The sequence below is a fragment of the Microcaecilia unicolor genome, chromosome 6 (genome assembly GCF_901765095.1).
Source record: "Microcaecilia unicolor chromosome 6, aMicUni1.1, whole genome shotgun sequence".
NCBI lineage: Eukaryota > Metazoa > Chordata > Amphibia > Gymnophiona > Siphonopidae > Microcaecilia > Microcaecilia unicolor.
Genome location: NC_044036.1, coordinates 297,371,476 through 297,389,911, shown reverse-complemented (window position 1 = coordinate 297,389,911; position 18,436 = coordinate 297,371,476). Strand labels below are relative to the sequence as shown.

General features: G+C 41.1%; 1 protein-coding gene across 3 annotated transcripts in view; it reads right to left on the bottom strand.

The window, feature by feature from the left end:
• The window catches only part of ABCC3 (ATP binding cassette subfamily C member 3), a 178,840-nt gene that overhangs the window by 64,286 nt on the left and 96,118 nt on the right, over positions 1-18,436 (bottom strand). For all 3 annotated transcript variants that reach the window (XM_030207972.1, XM_030207973.1, XM_030207975.1), the window contains 3 exons: positions 15,431-15,557; positions 12,102-12,278; positions 93-260 (listed from right to left, as the gene is read on the bottom strand). In XM_030207972.1, the coding sequence (XP_030063832.1) occupies positions 93-260; positions 12,102-12,278; positions 15,431-15,557 (472 nt within the window). The remainder of the gene's footprint in view (positions 1-92; positions 261-12,101; positions 12,279-15,430; positions 15,558-18,436) is intronic.

Below are 18,436 nucleotides of genomic sequence, written 5' to 3'. Positions count from 1 at the left end.
CTTGTATTCTAGCAAGCAGTCTGTTTTAATCCCACTCTCTCACAATGCCACAATATAATTATGTTTGGTAATTCAAAAATTGTTTTACTTACTTTACCATTTAGCACACCTTCAGGGCCAATGACTTTATCAAAAATGTGTTTAGCTACATGGGAATCAACAGCTGAAAGAGGATCATCCATCAGGTAAATATCAGCACCACAGAAGACAGCACGTGCCAGGCTCACCCTCTGCTTCTGTCCTCCTGACAGATTGATGCCCTGCAAGATGATGAGGAAGAAAAACAAACTGCATCAATTATGTCACTTGTGTGTTAATCCAGATAGTAGATTATTGACTGTTTATTCTTATATTATACATGTTCCTTAAAATGCTCTATTTGATGTGTCACACTTCAAAAAATACTTTCACCACACAGACATATAGAAGCAACAGAAAAGGACCATTCTAGCCAACCTAGTATGCCCATTTCTATTTGCCTGCTGTTTTATCACAGGTCTTACAAGTTTTGCTGTCATTTCCCTTCCTCTGTCACTAAGATTGGTTTACAGGTCTATCCTGTGTACACTTGAACTCTACCAATATTTTTGATCATAACTGTGCTATAAATCTGTTCCAGGCATCTAACACCCTCTCAGTGAACATGTATTTTCTCACATTTCTTTTGTGTTCCCCACCTTTCAGTCGCATGATAATACAAAAATACATAGATCAATCAATAAATAAAAGCAAACAACTACATACAATGATTAAAAAAGAACTATCGAAAACAGATGAACTGACCAGACATTGAACATTTATTGACATAAAAATATGTCACATAAAAATATAAATACAAAATTAAAAATCAAAGAACATACACTTAAAAGAAAAGCATCAAACAGACTGTTAAATAATACATAGCAAAGTATGTAGCCAATCAAATGCCCAACATCTTTTGACATATAGCCTACCTTAGAGTTACACTTAGTTCAAACACAGCATAGATGCTTAATGGAGACAGCGATGGATGCTATGATGCATCCTCTGCTCTGGAGGCCTTTCAACTGTAGCTGGCTGCAAATATCCTCCAGACGACCAACAGTTGCTGTGTCTAGAATCTGGCACTCATACACAAAATGGATTATCAACAGTCACCCAGTTTCTCTCCAACACTGAGACCAGGTCCTCTTCTGGACTTAGGTTCCTTTATGCCTTTCCCCAGGGCGAGCCCTTGTGGAGAGGCAAAAACATCCCAGGCCTCCCTAGAACACTAGGGTGTTATGCAGTTCACACCAAGGTCCAAAACAAAACAATAAAACCTTATGGCAACAATCCTCAGGGTTAGCTTGATTTAAAAAAAAAAAAAAAAAGTGTTTCCAGTTAATCACAAATGGAAAAAAAAGAAAAGGCCAGGCTTGCTAGCCTGCCTGCCTGCCACCACCCTCATATCTGCTGGAATCTATTCCTTCTTCCAGGGATATATCCTCCCACTGGCAGGTAGTAGCAAAAAAAACAAAAACAGTTCTGGTTTAGATCAAATAGTTCCAAAACAGTCAGTCTTAACGCCACAGTTCAAAGTCAGGAAAATAGCAAGACAAGTGCTGTATCTTCTAAGGCTTGCAGGTCTTCTGGCCAGGAGCTTCGCACATTTTGGTCTCTCAACAGGGACTGAACTCTGCTCCCTGTCTCCTCTCTTTTAAAGCACTGTTGACTCCTCCTTCTTCTGCTTCCACTCCCTCTGATTGGCCAGGACTGTGTCCCTTCCCTGCTCTCCCTGCTGAGGCTCTAACCCTCCTGATTCTGTGATTGGCTTGGAACCCGCCCCACCCAGCTCCCTCTGCTGAGGTTTTAATTCTGTGGTTTCCACCTCCCTCCTAGCCTTTCTTCTGTCTCTCTTCTAGAGATTATATTCTGTAGTTAGCATTTCTTCTCCTTTAGGTTTCCTTGATTTCTGTGATGGGATATATCCCCATCACAGATACCAATGACTATCTTGGAAAGGAGATGGGCATCACCCTGCGGATACAAATCTAATACCTAATAGAACAATAATAATTAATGATAAAAGAATAGGCATCTCAATCATAAAAAGGGACATAAGATCAAAAGATAAAATAAAGTGAAAAGTACCTTAATGCCCAGCACAGTTCATCTGCTCAAATAAAATACTGGTTTGCGAAGGTGCTGGGAGGAAGACTTGCAGCAACCTATTTCTGGCAAGCTGTGGGAATTGCTTTGGAAGTCCCTTTTCAGGTGCTCTAACTCTTCTACCACCACGCAGTCTATGTATTTCTTTCTGCATAGATCCCTCTGGACGCCGTATAAGTTGCATGTTATTAATCCCTCTAGTCCAGCTGTCTGTTGGTCTTGTCACTCCCAAACGGGTACTCTCAGGCATCTTATATTTGAATGTGTGTGCCTTCATAAGTACTGGTCAGAAGTCTGGTCCCAGCTGGTAGCCATTTTTCCCCTCCCTGGCTCCATCTCTTATCAATTTGTGATTCTTCGGGAACAGTCCTTTGAGGGTCAGTTAACTCCTAGTGGGGGGGCTCTTGTTGGTGCCATGGTCTCTTTGGCATTGAAGGTGATCTTCTCTCACTGGAAGTCCTTACATCAGGCCACTTATCAGGAATGGTGGAACTCATTGCTCCAAATGTACAAATTCAAATTACATCTGGCGAAGAAATCTTCTCGCTTCGCTTCCTATAGGAAAAAATGGTTGCCACTGGTGTCCTATTTTGCTTCGGTACAGAGGTAAGCACTGAGGTTGATGTATTTTGTGGCCTATGCATGCTCCATGTCTGGATTTGTATCCTCCAGCACCCCCTCCTTTTTTTTTTATTATTTCTCCACCTCCTCTTTCTTCCCCCTTTTTCTTAATGTGTTTCTAGTTCTGGATAGTTGTTTCTTGAATGTGAGCTCCAGTTTTGCCATGTTTGTAACTGTTGCTTGTTGAACTGTGGTGAGCTCTTGCTTCTATTGTATTATGTTGAAATCCAATAAAAGATATTAAACCAAATAAAATACTGCCACCTCAGTCACCACACCTGCCAACCACTGGATTGCATAGAAACACACCAATGCAGTATGGCGTACAAAATAATTTATCAAATACCCAACATGGTCATGTTTCAGCCTCTGCCTGCATCAGGAGCTGGACCGGATGCCAAGAGAGATATGTCTCAGCTCAGTTTTCAGTTCTCTATCTCCACCTGCTGGTTGATGGACACAACTATCCCACAGGTTCTGGAATAAAGGGAAGCTACATAACAGAATCCGAGATTCCTGTTACATTGATTGAGCTAGTACAGGCAGAGAGGGTAATACAGTATACAATCAAAGAAACCAAAAGAAAAAAAGCAACACTGGGCCTTCAAGAATGAGACAACAGGAGTACTTTATTAAGCCAAAGACCCGACACGGGCCGTGTTTCGGCGCCAAAAAGGCGCCTGCCTCAGGGGTCTATTAATAAAAACATATAAATACATCAATAAAATAGAACATACAAAATAAATAATGACAGCATCGTGTTAACTTCAAATATATAAGAAATTAAAAAATAATAATAATGATAAAATGTTAATTTTACAAACAGTAGTGTTGATTCAATGAACTGTGTAAAATTGTAATGTTCCAGCAACCGTAAAATAGTCATAAAGATAGCTCCAGTAAGTTTAAAAATTCTTAGAAAATATATATATAATAACAAATATAAGCCAACATAATGCCAACCAATTTTCAAAATATAAGCAGACATGTAATAAGAGATATAAATAATATGAAAATATATTGTGAACAATTTTTTAAAATAAAATAAAATGTTTTTAAAGTAGTAATGGACATATGTGTCCACACATAAATACATATACATACAGATATATATCCAAAGCTGTAAGAACTAATTATATTTATATGTTTTGCATAATTATAGTGGTACTGATAGAATAGAGTGGCTTGTCTAATCTCAATATGTATGATGGCTACAAACGTTATTGCTATAATTAGCAATATGTATATATATGGAGAAAAAACATCATTGAAAAGGGCTTACCAAATTGTAGATATGGCAATCGTGCAATGTTTAAGTTGTAAGTGCCTACAAAATGAATAAACAGGAGTTGAAAAAATGTATACCCGATAAGTACTCATAGCCCCCCTAGAAAAGGAATGATATTTAAATATATAAAGTGTGGAGGTAACAGTGCCTTTCTTAATGATTGAGAAGGCATTCCTTAATAATTAAAGGGGAAAAAAACGGGGTTTAGTTGACTTAGTACAGATATCGTGCCTTGTTTTTAACATATATATATAGAATGAGAGAGAAACGCCCAGAGAGAAAGTTGCCGATAGGGCTGTTTGAAAAACTTCTTACCTTATAGACAGCCTGTGTAAACTTGCATTAATTTCGCTATAACGCGAAAAAAAAAGGGGCTCCGATGAAGGAGCCTTCTCCTGTTTGATCCGAAAGGATAAATGGTTGTTTTGTGTCTGATCTCTTCTATATAAAGTGACAAAAAGGCGGCAAAAAGAAAGACGCCGAAAAAAGACGTTTGTAAAGGGTTGCGTGAGCGTCGTCAAGACGTTGGCGTGATGACGTCATATTTTCTGATGCAGGGATGAATTTAAAGGAGACAGAACACCATTTCAGGTGTTTTCAGACATGACATGTATAGTTGTAATGGTTATCAGTCAAGATGAAGAATACAACATATGATTTTATATTAACATGAACAGTTATAAAACAATGTTAGCCAAGGGCTTAATTTTATACATGTAAATGATGTACTGAATTTAGGTTGCTCGACATAAGATCAATTTACACAGAAAAATAATAAATAATAAAATAAGGCAATGATCAAAAAAGCGCAATTTGTTGCATGGGTGGTTGAATACGATGCTTCATAGGATGATAGTGGGATAAGGAATGAACAGTATTTTTTTTAAAAAATTTTTTTGAAAAGGATTCTTGTCAATGTAAATCTATCAATCTAACATTCCTTATTGAAACATAACAACAAAAAGGAAGAAAGAGTTGAGAAAATGAAAAAAATATATATGAAAAAAATATATATGTTAGAAGTTAAAAATTAAAAATTGAAAAATATATAGAATGAGGAGGTAAAAATCATGAAAAGACTGTGAGGTCTAATTCTGCATTAAGTCCTACTGGATGTAATGTATTCAGCTGAAAGATGGTTTTTTGCTCTTGTTTAAGTAGCATTGAGTCTAGGTTTCCACCTCTCCATGGTTTTGATATGACCTTAAATACACAGAAACGGAGGTCGGCGAAACTGTGGGATTGTTCCAGACAGTGGTTTACCATTGGTGCAGAAGTGTCCATACGTCTAATGTTGCTTCTGTGTTCTATCATTCTGGTTTTCACTTTTCGAATTGTTTTTCCTATATAAATCAGATTGCAAGGACACAAAATTAAATAGATTACACCCTCTGTATTGCAATCTGATGAGTGATTCAATGGATAGTGCTTCATTGTGGTAGGGTGTATAAAGGTGCTAATGCTCATGGAGGATGCACATACCGAACATGACCCACAAGGTTTGTGTCCAGTTGGAGGTATAGCTGTTGATTTTGTGATAGGCAAGGCAGAGGGAGCCACAATTTCTTTGATGTTTCTGTTTCTCGTGTGCGCTATAGTTAGATGTTTATTCTTGAAGCAGTCTAGGTTCTCTAAGATGTGCCAATGCTTTCTCAAGATTCTTTGTATATCAGATGACAGGTTTGAAAACCTAAGGCTGCATACTATGTCAGGATTTTTTCTTTTTATTTGGCCCTGTAGCAATGTATCTCTATCTGCCATTCTTGCCATGTTAAGTCCTCTATTAACGTGTTCCTCAGGGTAGCCTCTTGAGAGAAATCTTTCCGACATAGGTATTGCTTGATTTTCAAAGTCGTCGTAATTGCTACAAAGCTTTTTTAAACCGGAGGAATTGTGAGTATGGTAGATTCTTTTTCAAACTCCTATTATGAAAGCTCTGAAAATGCAAAAAAATGGTTCTTGTCAGTCGGTTTTCTGTATATCGTTGTTGTGAAGTGATATGTTTCTTTTTTGATGAGGATGTCTAGAAATGGTATTTCTTCTTTGTCATGTTTCATAGAGAATTTTAAGTGTGGATTGAGCTAACCATCAAAGTTACTTAGCAGTTGATGGTCCCCTTTCCACAGAATCAAAATATCATTAATGTATATACCTCTTCTACAAGAATACAATATTCAAAATTGGATGATTAGTTAAAAGTTGGTTCTCAAATTGTTCTACATAGAAATTTTCAATATTAGAGGCCATAGTGGCTCTTATAGCTGTACCCTTGATTTGCTGACAAAAAGCATCATTTTGAAAATGTATTTTTAAAAACGAGCAGTTCTAGCCAGTTCACAATTAAATCTTTAGGTACTCTGAGATAATCTTGCCATGTAGTAAGAACAGATCTAATAATAGCTAGGGACTCCTCCAGGTAAGCCTTGCTCTTGGGGATATAAACTTATTCCTCTTGCACAGGAATCCTAGATGCCAGCTTCAGCCCATCTCCTCTCCGGATCTTGTCATTCCTTGCTCTAGATCCTGCAGAAGCTCATCACTAAGCAGAGCCCCCTTTATATGTTCCAAGGTGTCCATCATTAGAGTGCCCATAGCAAGTTCTCTAGAGAGCAAATGGTGGTAGCAGACTTTGGCTCTAGCACCTCATTCTGTTCTCTCTGGGAGGGAGCACTAGCTTTGTTATTCTGAGTGCCTGGTTGGTAAGTCAGGACACAGTTGAAACAGGAAAAGTTACCAATGTGCTTATCTAGAGAAGATAAAACTTCTATCCACACAAACATCCCCAGCCTACATGTCCAAGTTGATTGACCTACCACCCAGAAATGCTAGGAGATCTTCCCGAACATACCTCAACCTCCATTTCCCTACTTTCAAGGGCGTGAAATACAAGACGCTACACGCGTCAACCTTTTCTCACACGAGCACGCAACATTGGAACTCACTGCCATGCAACTTAAGAGCGATCCACGAACAAGCATCCTTCCGCAGATTACTGAAGACCCATCTATTTGAGACAATTTACGGAAAAAAACAAAACACATAGAGCCCACACTCACTTACATAAATGCATCACACATCCACTTATGATCTCTCATCCCCTAATTCCACATTACTCATACATATACTTACAGGAATATGTACACCATGTGCCTATGTGTCTTAACACTGCCCTTAAGCTTCCCATTGTCTCCTCCCAAACTCTCCCTGTTGATGTCCCATTGTGATATTCCTAATGATAATTCGATTATCTCGCATAACTTGTACAATGTAACCCATAACCAATTTGTAACAACTGTATTCTCATTATTCATATCTTATTGTAAGCCACACTGAGCCCGCAAAGAGGTGGGAAAATGTGGGATACAAATACAAACAATAAATAAATAAATAAAATCACCTACAGATCTCCAACGAGAAACTGGACAAAGATCTGGTTGTAGAGATCCAAAGATTTGGAATGAAAGAGGAGGTGCCATTGCTAGGGGATTTCAATGTGCCAGAAGTGGATAGGAACTTCTCATTTCCAAAATCAGAAAGGTTGTGGATGCCTTTTAAGATGCTCTGTTCACACAAATGGTACTAGAACTTATGAGGGATGGGGCGATGCTGGATCCAGTACTCACATATGGAGAAAGTGTGGGTGCTCACTGGGCAGTAGTGATTACCACTCAGTGTGGTTTAACATAACAGCTAAGGTGGCATGCAGACCCACAAAATTCAAACATGCTAACTTTAGTAAAATAAAAGAGCTGGCAGGATGGGAAGAGAAAAGGAAGTGGAAAGACAGTGGGAGCTATAAAAATGGCAACAGATCTTTATGTAGAAAAAAAGACAGGCAGGTGCACCACAAAATAAACTCACAAAAAAAAAGTGCACATAATACACCAAGAAAAAACAAAATAGAGCTCTGTTTGACAAATACAAAATCTTACTCCTGGTATATAACTCTTGTGCCCGCCCTGCCCCTGTTTACGTCAACAACCCGCTTATTTCCTATACCCCTCTCCGTTGTCTCAGCTCCGTTGACAATAATCTCCTTACCCTCCCCCCCCTCCCTTATCCACCTCAACATCTCCCGCAACTCTGCTTTCAAGTATATTGGGCTTAAACTATAGAATTAATTGCCTCAAAGTCTCTGGAACCAACCATCACTTTCAGCTTTCAAACAGGACTTAAAAACTCATTTTTTCTCCTCAGCTTTTTCTCAATTTCATTGATCTTTCCAATGCTACCCCACACTCTCTTCTACTCTCTCCTGCCTCTAGTTTTAACACTGTAAACCACTTAGACTCCTATGAGTAGGCCTTTGGTGGTATATGAAATGTAATAATATTTAAAAAATGCATAACTCAGAAGTTACACCCAAACCCTCAGTCTAAATGCTCTAATCTGCCATCCAATTCATTGTCTTCTTCAACAAAAGGCGAGCCAGGGAGGCCCTGCTGTAGATCCTCTTCCACATATTCATCACAAAAATTAAAAATGTCTTCCCATGAAGAAAAAGTCATGATGCCTCACTCAGAGGAAAAAAAGGTGAGTAGTGAAGAGTCTCAGGTATTGGTAGTGGGGCAGATTCTATTCCGTATATTTGTAAGCAACACTGCTAAAGGCTCAGAAAGAAACGTTTCTTTTCGTGCAGATGACATGATGATTTGCAACAGAGTGGACACCCTGGAGGGAGTACACAACATGAGAAATGATCTACAAAAATTAGAAGAATTATCTAATGTTTGGCAGCTAAAATGTAATGCAAAGAAGTGCAGAGTGATGCAATTGGAGTGTAGAAATCCAAAGAAGTTGTATGTAATAGTGGGGTGAGAGGCTGATAAGCTCAGAGCAGGAGACGACCTTGGAGTAATACAATTCAAGACTCTTTCAATCCAATAACGGAGGAGGTGCGTAAATGCTGGCACCCAGTCACAGAATCACTCTTCAAATACCTTACCTTAAACTTGTCCACATTAAATCTTCTCTGCTGCTCTGTCCAGGGTACCTATATCCATCTCTATACAGAAACCACCAGATTCTATTTACCCATAGTTGAGAACACAAATTTGGGCCCAGATCCCAGATGCATGCACTAACAATTATTGGAGTTAATTGGCAGTAATTAGGAGTTACATCTGCATCTGTCCTGTGCCCTATTCTATATCATAGTGAGCAACTCAAAGGGGGCATGGACAGGTTAAGGGCATTCCCAGAAACTAAGAGAGATGTTATAGAATACTTGGATTTACACACCCAAATGCCATCAGCTGGGCACAAGCATTTACACCTGGTTTCAGCAGGCATAAGTCCAAGTTTGGGCATGTGAATTCATGCTAAGCACTCTTTTGTAAAGGTTGCTTAGCAGTGGAAAACTCTCAAAAGAACACAACAACTATAACTCTGTGAGGTGCATTCGTATTGTTTGAAAGGGTAAGGGAAAAAGCCTCTGATTCAAGCCGAACCTCCAACCCAATAGTTATAGGTTAATAACAAGGGTGGAGTTTTTGTGTATGTAAATGTTGGGTATATTTTTCGCCATAGGCAAAAAACCCTTTGATAAACATAAATGCTATCTCCACAGAGTATATGAGAGATCCAAATAATACCTGGATTCTATATAGTGCACCTAGAGATCTGTGCCAAAATCCAAACGTATTCTATAACAATGCGCTTCAGTCTTCTGGACTACTGTAACTCACTCTATGCCGGCTGCAATGAGCAAATACTTAAAAAACTCCAGACAGCCCAGAACACGGCAGCCAGACTAATATTCGGCAAATCAAAATACAAAAGTGCGAAACCCCTCCGAGAAAAACTACACTGGCTCCCACTCAAAGAACGCATCACATTCAAACTTTGTACCCTAGTCCATAAAATCATCCATGGAGACGCCCCAACCTACATGTCAGACCTAATAGACCTACCACCCAGGAACGCAAAAAATCTTCTCGCACATTCCTCAATCTTCATCCTCCCAAGTGTAAAGGTCTGAAATACAAATTAATGTACGCATCCACCTTTTCCTATATGAGCACGCAGTTCTGGAACTTGTTGCCACGTAACCTGAAAACGGTCTATGAACTGACCAATTTCCATGAACTATTGAAAATTTATCTCTTCGACAAGATATATCACAAAGATCAACACGTGTAACTGTATAATCTTTAATACATCCAGTAATGTCTTATAATGTCTTCTGCTTTAATACTACCATGTATTTCACCACCATGTAACCTAAAACCCTCTGTAAAACCAAATGTATATTCTCTTCTATTTCTAATATCCATGATGAACTGTAAGCTACATTGAGCCTGCAAAAAGGTGGGATAATGTGGGATACAAATGCAATAAATAAATAAATAAATAAATAAAATAAACTTAATTGGCTTAACAAGCTAATCAGCGTTGATAACAGCTCTTATCAATAAGCACTAATTGGCAATAATTAGAATTTACACACACTGCTTGCTAAGCACATTCTGTAATGCAGTGTGCCTAAATTCTAACGCACGCAGGCAAAAAGGGGCATGTTATGTGCAGGTAAATGGGCGTTTCATAGGCATTCTGAAATTAACGCATGTAGTTATGGAATATGGCCCAGTGCACCTAAATCTATGCACTGGGATTTATGCAATATTTTCATTGGTGTAAATGCAGGTGCATAGTTTTATGCGCTGAGATATCAGCTATGCATATTCTATATACCACGCCTAAATCTACACCGCTTATAGAATAAGCTTAATTGGCATTGATTTCCATGCCAATTTTTTAGACGCCATATATAGAATCTTCCCCTAAGTGACCATTACAGAATTGGCACTTAGCGTGAACATTAATGGTGCCTAACTTTGGGTACCATTTACTGAATCTGGACCAAAATATTGGAAAGAGTTTGAAACATAAACAGCAAGGTCAATTCCAAGGTTTCAAACAGGCTTATTTTCAAAAGTGATCGCCGGCCATCTTCCGACATAAATCGGGAGATGGCTGGCGATCTCTCAAAAACGGCGAAATCGGTATAATCGAAAGCTGCTTTCTTGACATCGCCTTCCCGTCGCCGAGCTGGCGAAAGTTCAAGGGGGCGTGTCAGCGGCAAAGCGAAGGCGGGACATGGGCGTGGCTACCAGATGGCCGGCTTTCGCGGATAATGGGAAAAAAAAGCGGCGTTAATCAGTATTTCACCAGGTTTACTTGGTCCTTTTATTTTCACGACCAAGCCTCAAAAAGGTGCCCCAACTCACCAGATGACCACCGGGGGGAATGGGGGATGACCTCCCCATACTTCCCCAGTGGTCACCAACCCCCTCCCACACTAAAAAAAATAAAAATAAAAAACTTTTTTGCCAGCCTCAAATGTCATACCCAGCTCCCTGACAGCAGTATGCAAGTCCTTGGAGCAGTTTTTAATGGGTGCAGTGCACTTCAAGCAGGCATACCCAGGTCCACCCCCCCCCCCCACCCTCCCTACCTGTTACACTTGTGGTGCTAAGTGTTGAGCCCTCCAACCCCCCCCCAAAAAAAACCCACTGTACCCACATGTAGGTGCCCCCCTTCACCCATAAGGGCTATGGTAGTGGTGTAGAGTTGTGGAGAGTGGGTTTGGGGGGGGGGGGCTCAGCACCCAAGGTAAGGGAGCTATGCACCTGGGAGCTATTTGTGCATTTAAAAAAAAATTTTAGAAGTGCCCCCTAGGGTGCCCGGTTGGTGTTCTGGCATGTCATGGGGACCAGTGCACTACAAATGCTGGCTCCTCCGAAGACCAAATGCCTTTGATTTCGCCGGGTTTGAGATCGCTGGCATTTTTTTCCATTATTGCTGAAAACAAAACCAGTCATCTCAAACCCGGTGAACACTGACATTTGGCCAGGCCAAACCGTATTATCGAAAGAAAAGATGGCCGGCCATCTTTTTCGATAATACGGTTATGGCTAGCTGTTGCGCCGCCGCCAAAATAGATCGCCGGCAATCTATTTCGCTGGCGCCGTTCGATTATTCCTCTCAAAGTCACATGAACTCTGGTACTTATCAAAGGTCAGACATGGATATTATTGTTGGTCATCCATAACTTACGTACTTTTTCTCCTATCTCAGTTTCATCCCCCCCTGGAAGCACTTCAAGATCCGTTAGTAAAGCACAGGCCTCCAGGACATTATGGTATTTTGGTTCCCTGTATTCATGGCCAAATAAAATGTTCTCTTTCAAGGTGGAGTTCTGGATCCACGGTTGCTGAGACACATAAGCAACAGAGCCCTACAAAATAAATCCATATACACTTTTTACAGCTCTCTTTCTCTCTATCAAGCATTTATAGATTAAAACAAGGAAGAGTAGAAAATAAAAATAAATATTTCAATCTGTCTTTTCATTTCAGAAAATACAACAGAATCTTAGAATTCTAAGTGTTCTTCCTGTGTGAGGTTTGGATCACTTGGGTTTTATTTCATTCTTCATATACACTTCACGTAGGAAAAGATCCATTACACATAGCTAAGCCCCACATTACATTGTATTACACTGGGATCTTATATCCCGCAATACCAACAAGTTCATTACAGGTAACAATAACTAAAACTGCAGCATACTTCAAAGATTACAATGCAAAAATATTTCTTCAATTAAGGATAGTAAGCAGTATATCATGGTCCTAAACCCTGAAAATATTTTTTTATATAGAAATATCTTAAATAGCCTTCTAAACACTGGTGGCTCTACCATTAGGCCAACTGAGGCGAGGGCCTCAGGCGGCACTCTCCAGGGAGCGGCACTCTCCCTTTCCCTCCTCAACCCTCTTCCCAATGTTTACCAGACCGGGTGGTATCTCATCCCTGCCTTGGGCTGCCCCTGGTTCTAAATAACCAATAATCCTCTATCTGTTGAAGAAAAAGAGGAAGTGAATTCCATCATGATGCTGCTTAATATCATCATATGTGCTCTAACCCAAAAGACAAGGACAGACACCTCAAAATTATGATTCCTTTAAAGGTCTAAAGCCCTAAAATCATCACCAGTAACATTACATCTTTGCTTGATGTAATTCTGCCGCAGTGGGCAGAATTAGCCCAAGATATTAAATGCTGGGCCATCTCCGGCCTCCAGCATTGACTATGTGGGGCTAATTACTAGGTGCTAGCTGGCGGAGGGACAATAAAATATAGCTGGAAGCTATAAGCACTAGCTAGCATTCATACAGTGGTGACCTTATCATTAGGCCAACTGAGGCGGGAACCTCTGGTGGCACTCTCCCCTTCCCTCCTCAACCTTCTTCCCCATGTTTATCTTATTTTTTAATTTTCTAAAAGGTGATAGTGGCAGCGATTCCCATAGGCTACCCTGCCGCTGGCACCAGCCTCTTCTCCCTACTGCAGCCTTCCTCTTGACATAACTTCCTGTTTCCTCAGAGGCGGGATGCAGTAGAGCAAAGAGGACGGAGGTGGCAGGGCAGCCAATAGTAATCGTTGCCGCCTTCTGGAAAAGAGTTTAACGTGGGGAAGAGGGTTGAGGAGGGAAGAGAGGAGAAACTGGGTGGGGCAGCATCTCATCCTTGCCTCGGTCAGTAAATTGCCTTGGGCCGCCCCTGCATTCATAGTCTAAGCAAAAAAAATTCAGGATCTGCAAGCAGACTTGGTTATTGTTGCTAAAACAGAGACATGGTACAATGATTACCATGAATGTGACACAAACATGCTCAGCTATAATCTTTACAGGAATGACACAGGTGGCCAAATGGCTGGAGGAGTGAGGCTGAATGTGAAAAAGAATATTAAAGCAGCTGAAATAAAGGAGGCTTGGGGAAAGGAGGAAACAACATGGTTTGTCTTTGAAAGACAAGATGGAACCTCTATCTATACAAGTGTCATCTTTAGAATCCCAACACAAATGCAGAAGATGGGCAAAGATCTAGTTGTAGATATCCAAAAGTAGGGAATGAAAGTGTGTATGTTGGGGGGGGGGGGGGGGGGGTTACTGTTGCTGGGATATTTCAACCCGCCAGACGCAGATTGGAATGTCGCATCGGCAGAATTATAAAAAACTAGAGAGATCACGGATGCCTGTCAAACTGGTCTGCTCAGACAAATGGTAACAAAACCCACAAGGGAAGGGGTGACACATGATCTAGTGCTCAAAAATGGAGAAAGTTTGTCTAATGTCCAGGTGGGTGACACACATTCTCTGGCAACAAATTCCAGAGTTTAATTATATGTTCAGTGAAGAAATATTTTCTTTGGTTTGTTTTAAATGTACTACTTAGTAGCTTCATTGATTGCCCCCTAATCCTAGTATTCTTGGAAAGAGTAAACAAGTTTTGTATAATCTGTTACTTATGCATAAAGTTGCAAAATCACTGCTTAAACATGTAAATACCAGCACTTAAATGTTCAAAGTCCCAAGTAATTCTGCTCTATTTTTGACCTAGCTTTTTGTAAAATAGCTGTTCCTGCTCAACTGGCTGCATAATACTTACTTTTCCCACAGCCTGAGTGGCAGATTGTGCATGTCCAGCTCCTGTCCTACTTTGATATCGGCTTTATAGTGTGATTAGATGTTGAAGGAATTGTCTGCACAATTTTAGCCATCTACTACCTGGTAAAATTTGATAAGCCCATTGCTGGCAGGCCACGATCCAGCCCCTTTTCTATCTGGCTACATCTTTACACACAGCAGTTTTGTGTTTCCAAACTTTAGCCAGAGAGCAGGGAAATATTTAACTGGTTAAATGTATTCAGTTAATAAGATTATTTAACCACATATAATTTGGAATATCAACCTCTTAATTAGTCATCTAATTGCCCTTGAAAATTGTCTGGTGTGGGATAGGACATAGAAGGAAACAAACAATAGGCCTTGTGTTCAAGAAAAGCTGAGCTCCTGAAGGGGTCTTTTACTAAGCTGAAGTACCATTTTTAGCTCACGGTAGAAATCATCTGACGGTAAATGCCGAGATGCCCATAGGCATATAATGACGCCAGCTGAGTTGTACTACGAGCTAAAAACGCTACTGCGGCTTAGTAAAAGACCCCCTAAGTTAGGAGTTAGTCCTCTATTTTCAGTCAAACATAGGAGTCTAAATTCACCTAACTGTAAGAGTTTAAAAGTTATGCTTCTAAATTTAGGACATTTAGGTGTTTAACTCTCAAAGTTAGGATCATAAACCCTTCTGAAAATTGACCCCAAAGTGTGTAAATTTCATTTTAAAATCTGCATGTGTTATATTGTCTCTATTTTGCTTCCCTCAGATTTTGTATTTTGTACCTTGAAGGAAATGCAACCCATAAATACAGTGCATTGGAAAACAGAGGCAAGAAACATGTACATTTAGAAGGCCAATTCCTGGTTCTTTTTTTCTTAAGATTACTGCACCTATCTTGGAAAATTCCTGTTAATCGTCATGAATGCATACTAACCTGGATAGAGATTTCCCCTTCCAGTTTCTCCATTTCACCCAGCAGAGCTGACATCAATGAAGACTTCCCACAACCAACATGGCCGACAACAGCAACCAAAGAACCAGTGGGAACCATCAAGGATATACTGCTCAAAAACAATGTAAATGCAGAAACTTGTTATTAAGTGAAAATAATTCAAAGTTCAGCAAACAAATACAAATTGCAATTCACTTTAAAAGTCAATAAAGGGGACAGTTATCAAGGTGTGTTATGGCCCTAATGCATGTTATTTGTCCCTTGGTGTGTGTTAAAGGGCAATAATGTGTGTTACATTAAATAACACATTAGCATAAGGTACTGTGGGATACATATCAAATGAGATTAAAAGCATGCAAATGCATACAGAACAGCTCAGTGCTATGTAAATCGATTAAAGCAGGCTGTGGTGAACACCGCATACCGTGTTATTCCAGAAAATACCGTCAGTGAAATGCTGGCAGTATTTTTCCATCAGCTACAGTATTCTCCCTCCTCCCCCAAAGCTTCCCTTTTGCCATACTCTCCCTCCTGCTTCCCCACTGATGGCCCCACAACTCCAGGAACAAATTGTTGTGCCCCCATCACAACATATATACATTCTAAACACCCACAAACAGGGCCCTGCACAGTTCCAACTGCAGAGGAAAACCAGCAGAGAAATAAGCAGAAGGTAATATGCACTCATGTACCCCACTTGCTGACTGAAGGACAATGCACAACAGTTGGGGAAACAGACACCCAGCTATGGCTCTACTTTCTCCTTCTTCATTCCCTTCTCCTAACTCTGCCAGTAGCTGATTTAGCAGGGAAAACGTATGCCTTGGATGTCATTGAATTAATACATATGAGTGGGCCCCTTCTAAACATTTGGGCCTCAGGCATGTTCACAGTTTGCCTATGCCTTAATCCTGCCCTGCCAATCCTTATCAATAACTTCCACAGGAGAGGGAACCCAGTGGCGTTCCTAGGGGGGCTGACACCCGGGGCGGATCGCCGATGCCCCCCCCCCCAGGTGCAGCGCGACCCTCCCCCCGGCGAAAGAACCCCCCCGGCTATGGAACCCCCCCCCCCCCGTGTGCACGGGGGAGGGGGGGGGTGCCGCGCGCCTGTCCGCTTCGTTCGTTTCCATGCTCCCTCTGCCCCGGAACAGGAAGTAACCTATTCCGGGGCAGAGGGAGCACAGAACGAACGTAGCGGACAGGCGCGCGGCACCCCCCCCCCCCCAGCGGCATGTACCCGGGGCGGACCGCACCCACCACCTCCCCCCTAGGAACGCCACTGAGGGAACCAAAATCTATCTTGGACAGATAGATTGGGCTGCTGGATGACCGAGGGGTAAAAGGGGCGATCAAGGAAGACAAAGATGTAGCGGAGAGACTGAATGAATTCTTTGCTTCGGTCTTCACCAAGGAAGATTTGGGTGGGATACCGGTGTCGGAAATGGTATTTCAAGCGGACGAGTTGGAGAAACTTACTGACTTCACGGTAAACTTGGAGGACGAAATGGGGCAGTTCGGCAAACTGAAGAGTAGCAAATCTCCTGGACCGGATGGTATTCATCCTAGAGTACTGATAGAACTGAAAAATGAGCTTGTGGAGCTACTGCTAGTGATATGCAACTTATCCTTAAAATCGAGAGTGGTACCGGAAGATTGGAGGGTGGCCAATGTAACGCCCATTTTTAAAAAAGGCTCCAGGGGAGATCTGGGAAATTATAGACCAGTGAGTCTGACGTCGGTGCCGGGGAAAATGGTAGAGGCTATTATTAAAAACAAAATTACAGAGCACATCCGAGGACATGGATTACTGAGACCGAGTCAGCACGGCTTTTGTGTGGGGAAATCTTGCCTGACCAATTTACTTCAATTCTTTGAAGGAGTAAACAAACATGTGGACAAAGGGGAGCCGGTTGATATTGTGTATCTGGATTTTCAAAAGGCGTTTGACAAGGTACCTCATAAAAGGCTACAGAGGAAATTGGAGGGTCATGGGATAGGAGGAAATGTCCTATTGTGGATTAAAAACTGGTTGAAGGATAGGAAACAGAGAGTGGGGTTAAATGGGCAGTATTCACAATGGAGAAGGGTAGTTAGTGGGGTTCCTCAGGGGTCTGCTAGGACCGCTGCTTTTTAATATATTTATAAATGATTTAGAGATGGGAGTAACTAGCGAGGTAATTAAATTTGCTGATGACACAAAGTTATTCAAAGTCGTTAACTTGCGACAGGATTGTGAAAAATTACAAGAGGACCTTGCGACACTGGGAGACTGGGCGGCTAAATGGCAGATGACGTTTAATGTGAGCAAGTGCAAGGTGATGCATGTGGGAAAAAAGAACCCGAATTATAGCTACGTCATGCAAGGTTCCACGTTAGGAATTACGGACCAAGAAAGGGATCTGGGTGTCGTCGTCGATAACACACTGAAACCTTCTGCTCAGTGTGCTGCTGCGGCTAGGAAAGCGAATAGAATGTTGGGTATTATTAGGAAAGGTATGGAAAACAGGTGTGAGGATGTTATAATGCCGTTGTATCGCTCCATGGTGCGACCGCACCTTGAGTATTGTGTTCAATTCTGGTCGCCGCATCTCAAGAAAGATATAGTAGAATTGGAAAAGGTGCAGCAAAGGGCGACCAAAATGATAGCGGGAATGGGACGACTTCCCTATGAAGAAAGACTAAGGAGGCTAGGGCTATTCAGCTTGGAGAAGAGACGGCTGAGGGGAGACATGATAGAGGTATATAAAATAATGAGTGGAGTGGAACAGGTGGATGTGAAGCATCTGTTCACGCTTTCCAAAAATACTAGGACTAGGGGGCATGCGATGAAACTAGTGTAGTAAATTTAAAACAAATCGGAGAAAATATTTCTTCACCCAACGTGTAATTAAACTCTGGAATTCGTTGCCGGAGAATGTGGTGAAGGCGGTTAGCTTAGCAGAGTTTAAAAAGGGGTTGGACGGTTTCCTAAAGGACAAATCCATAA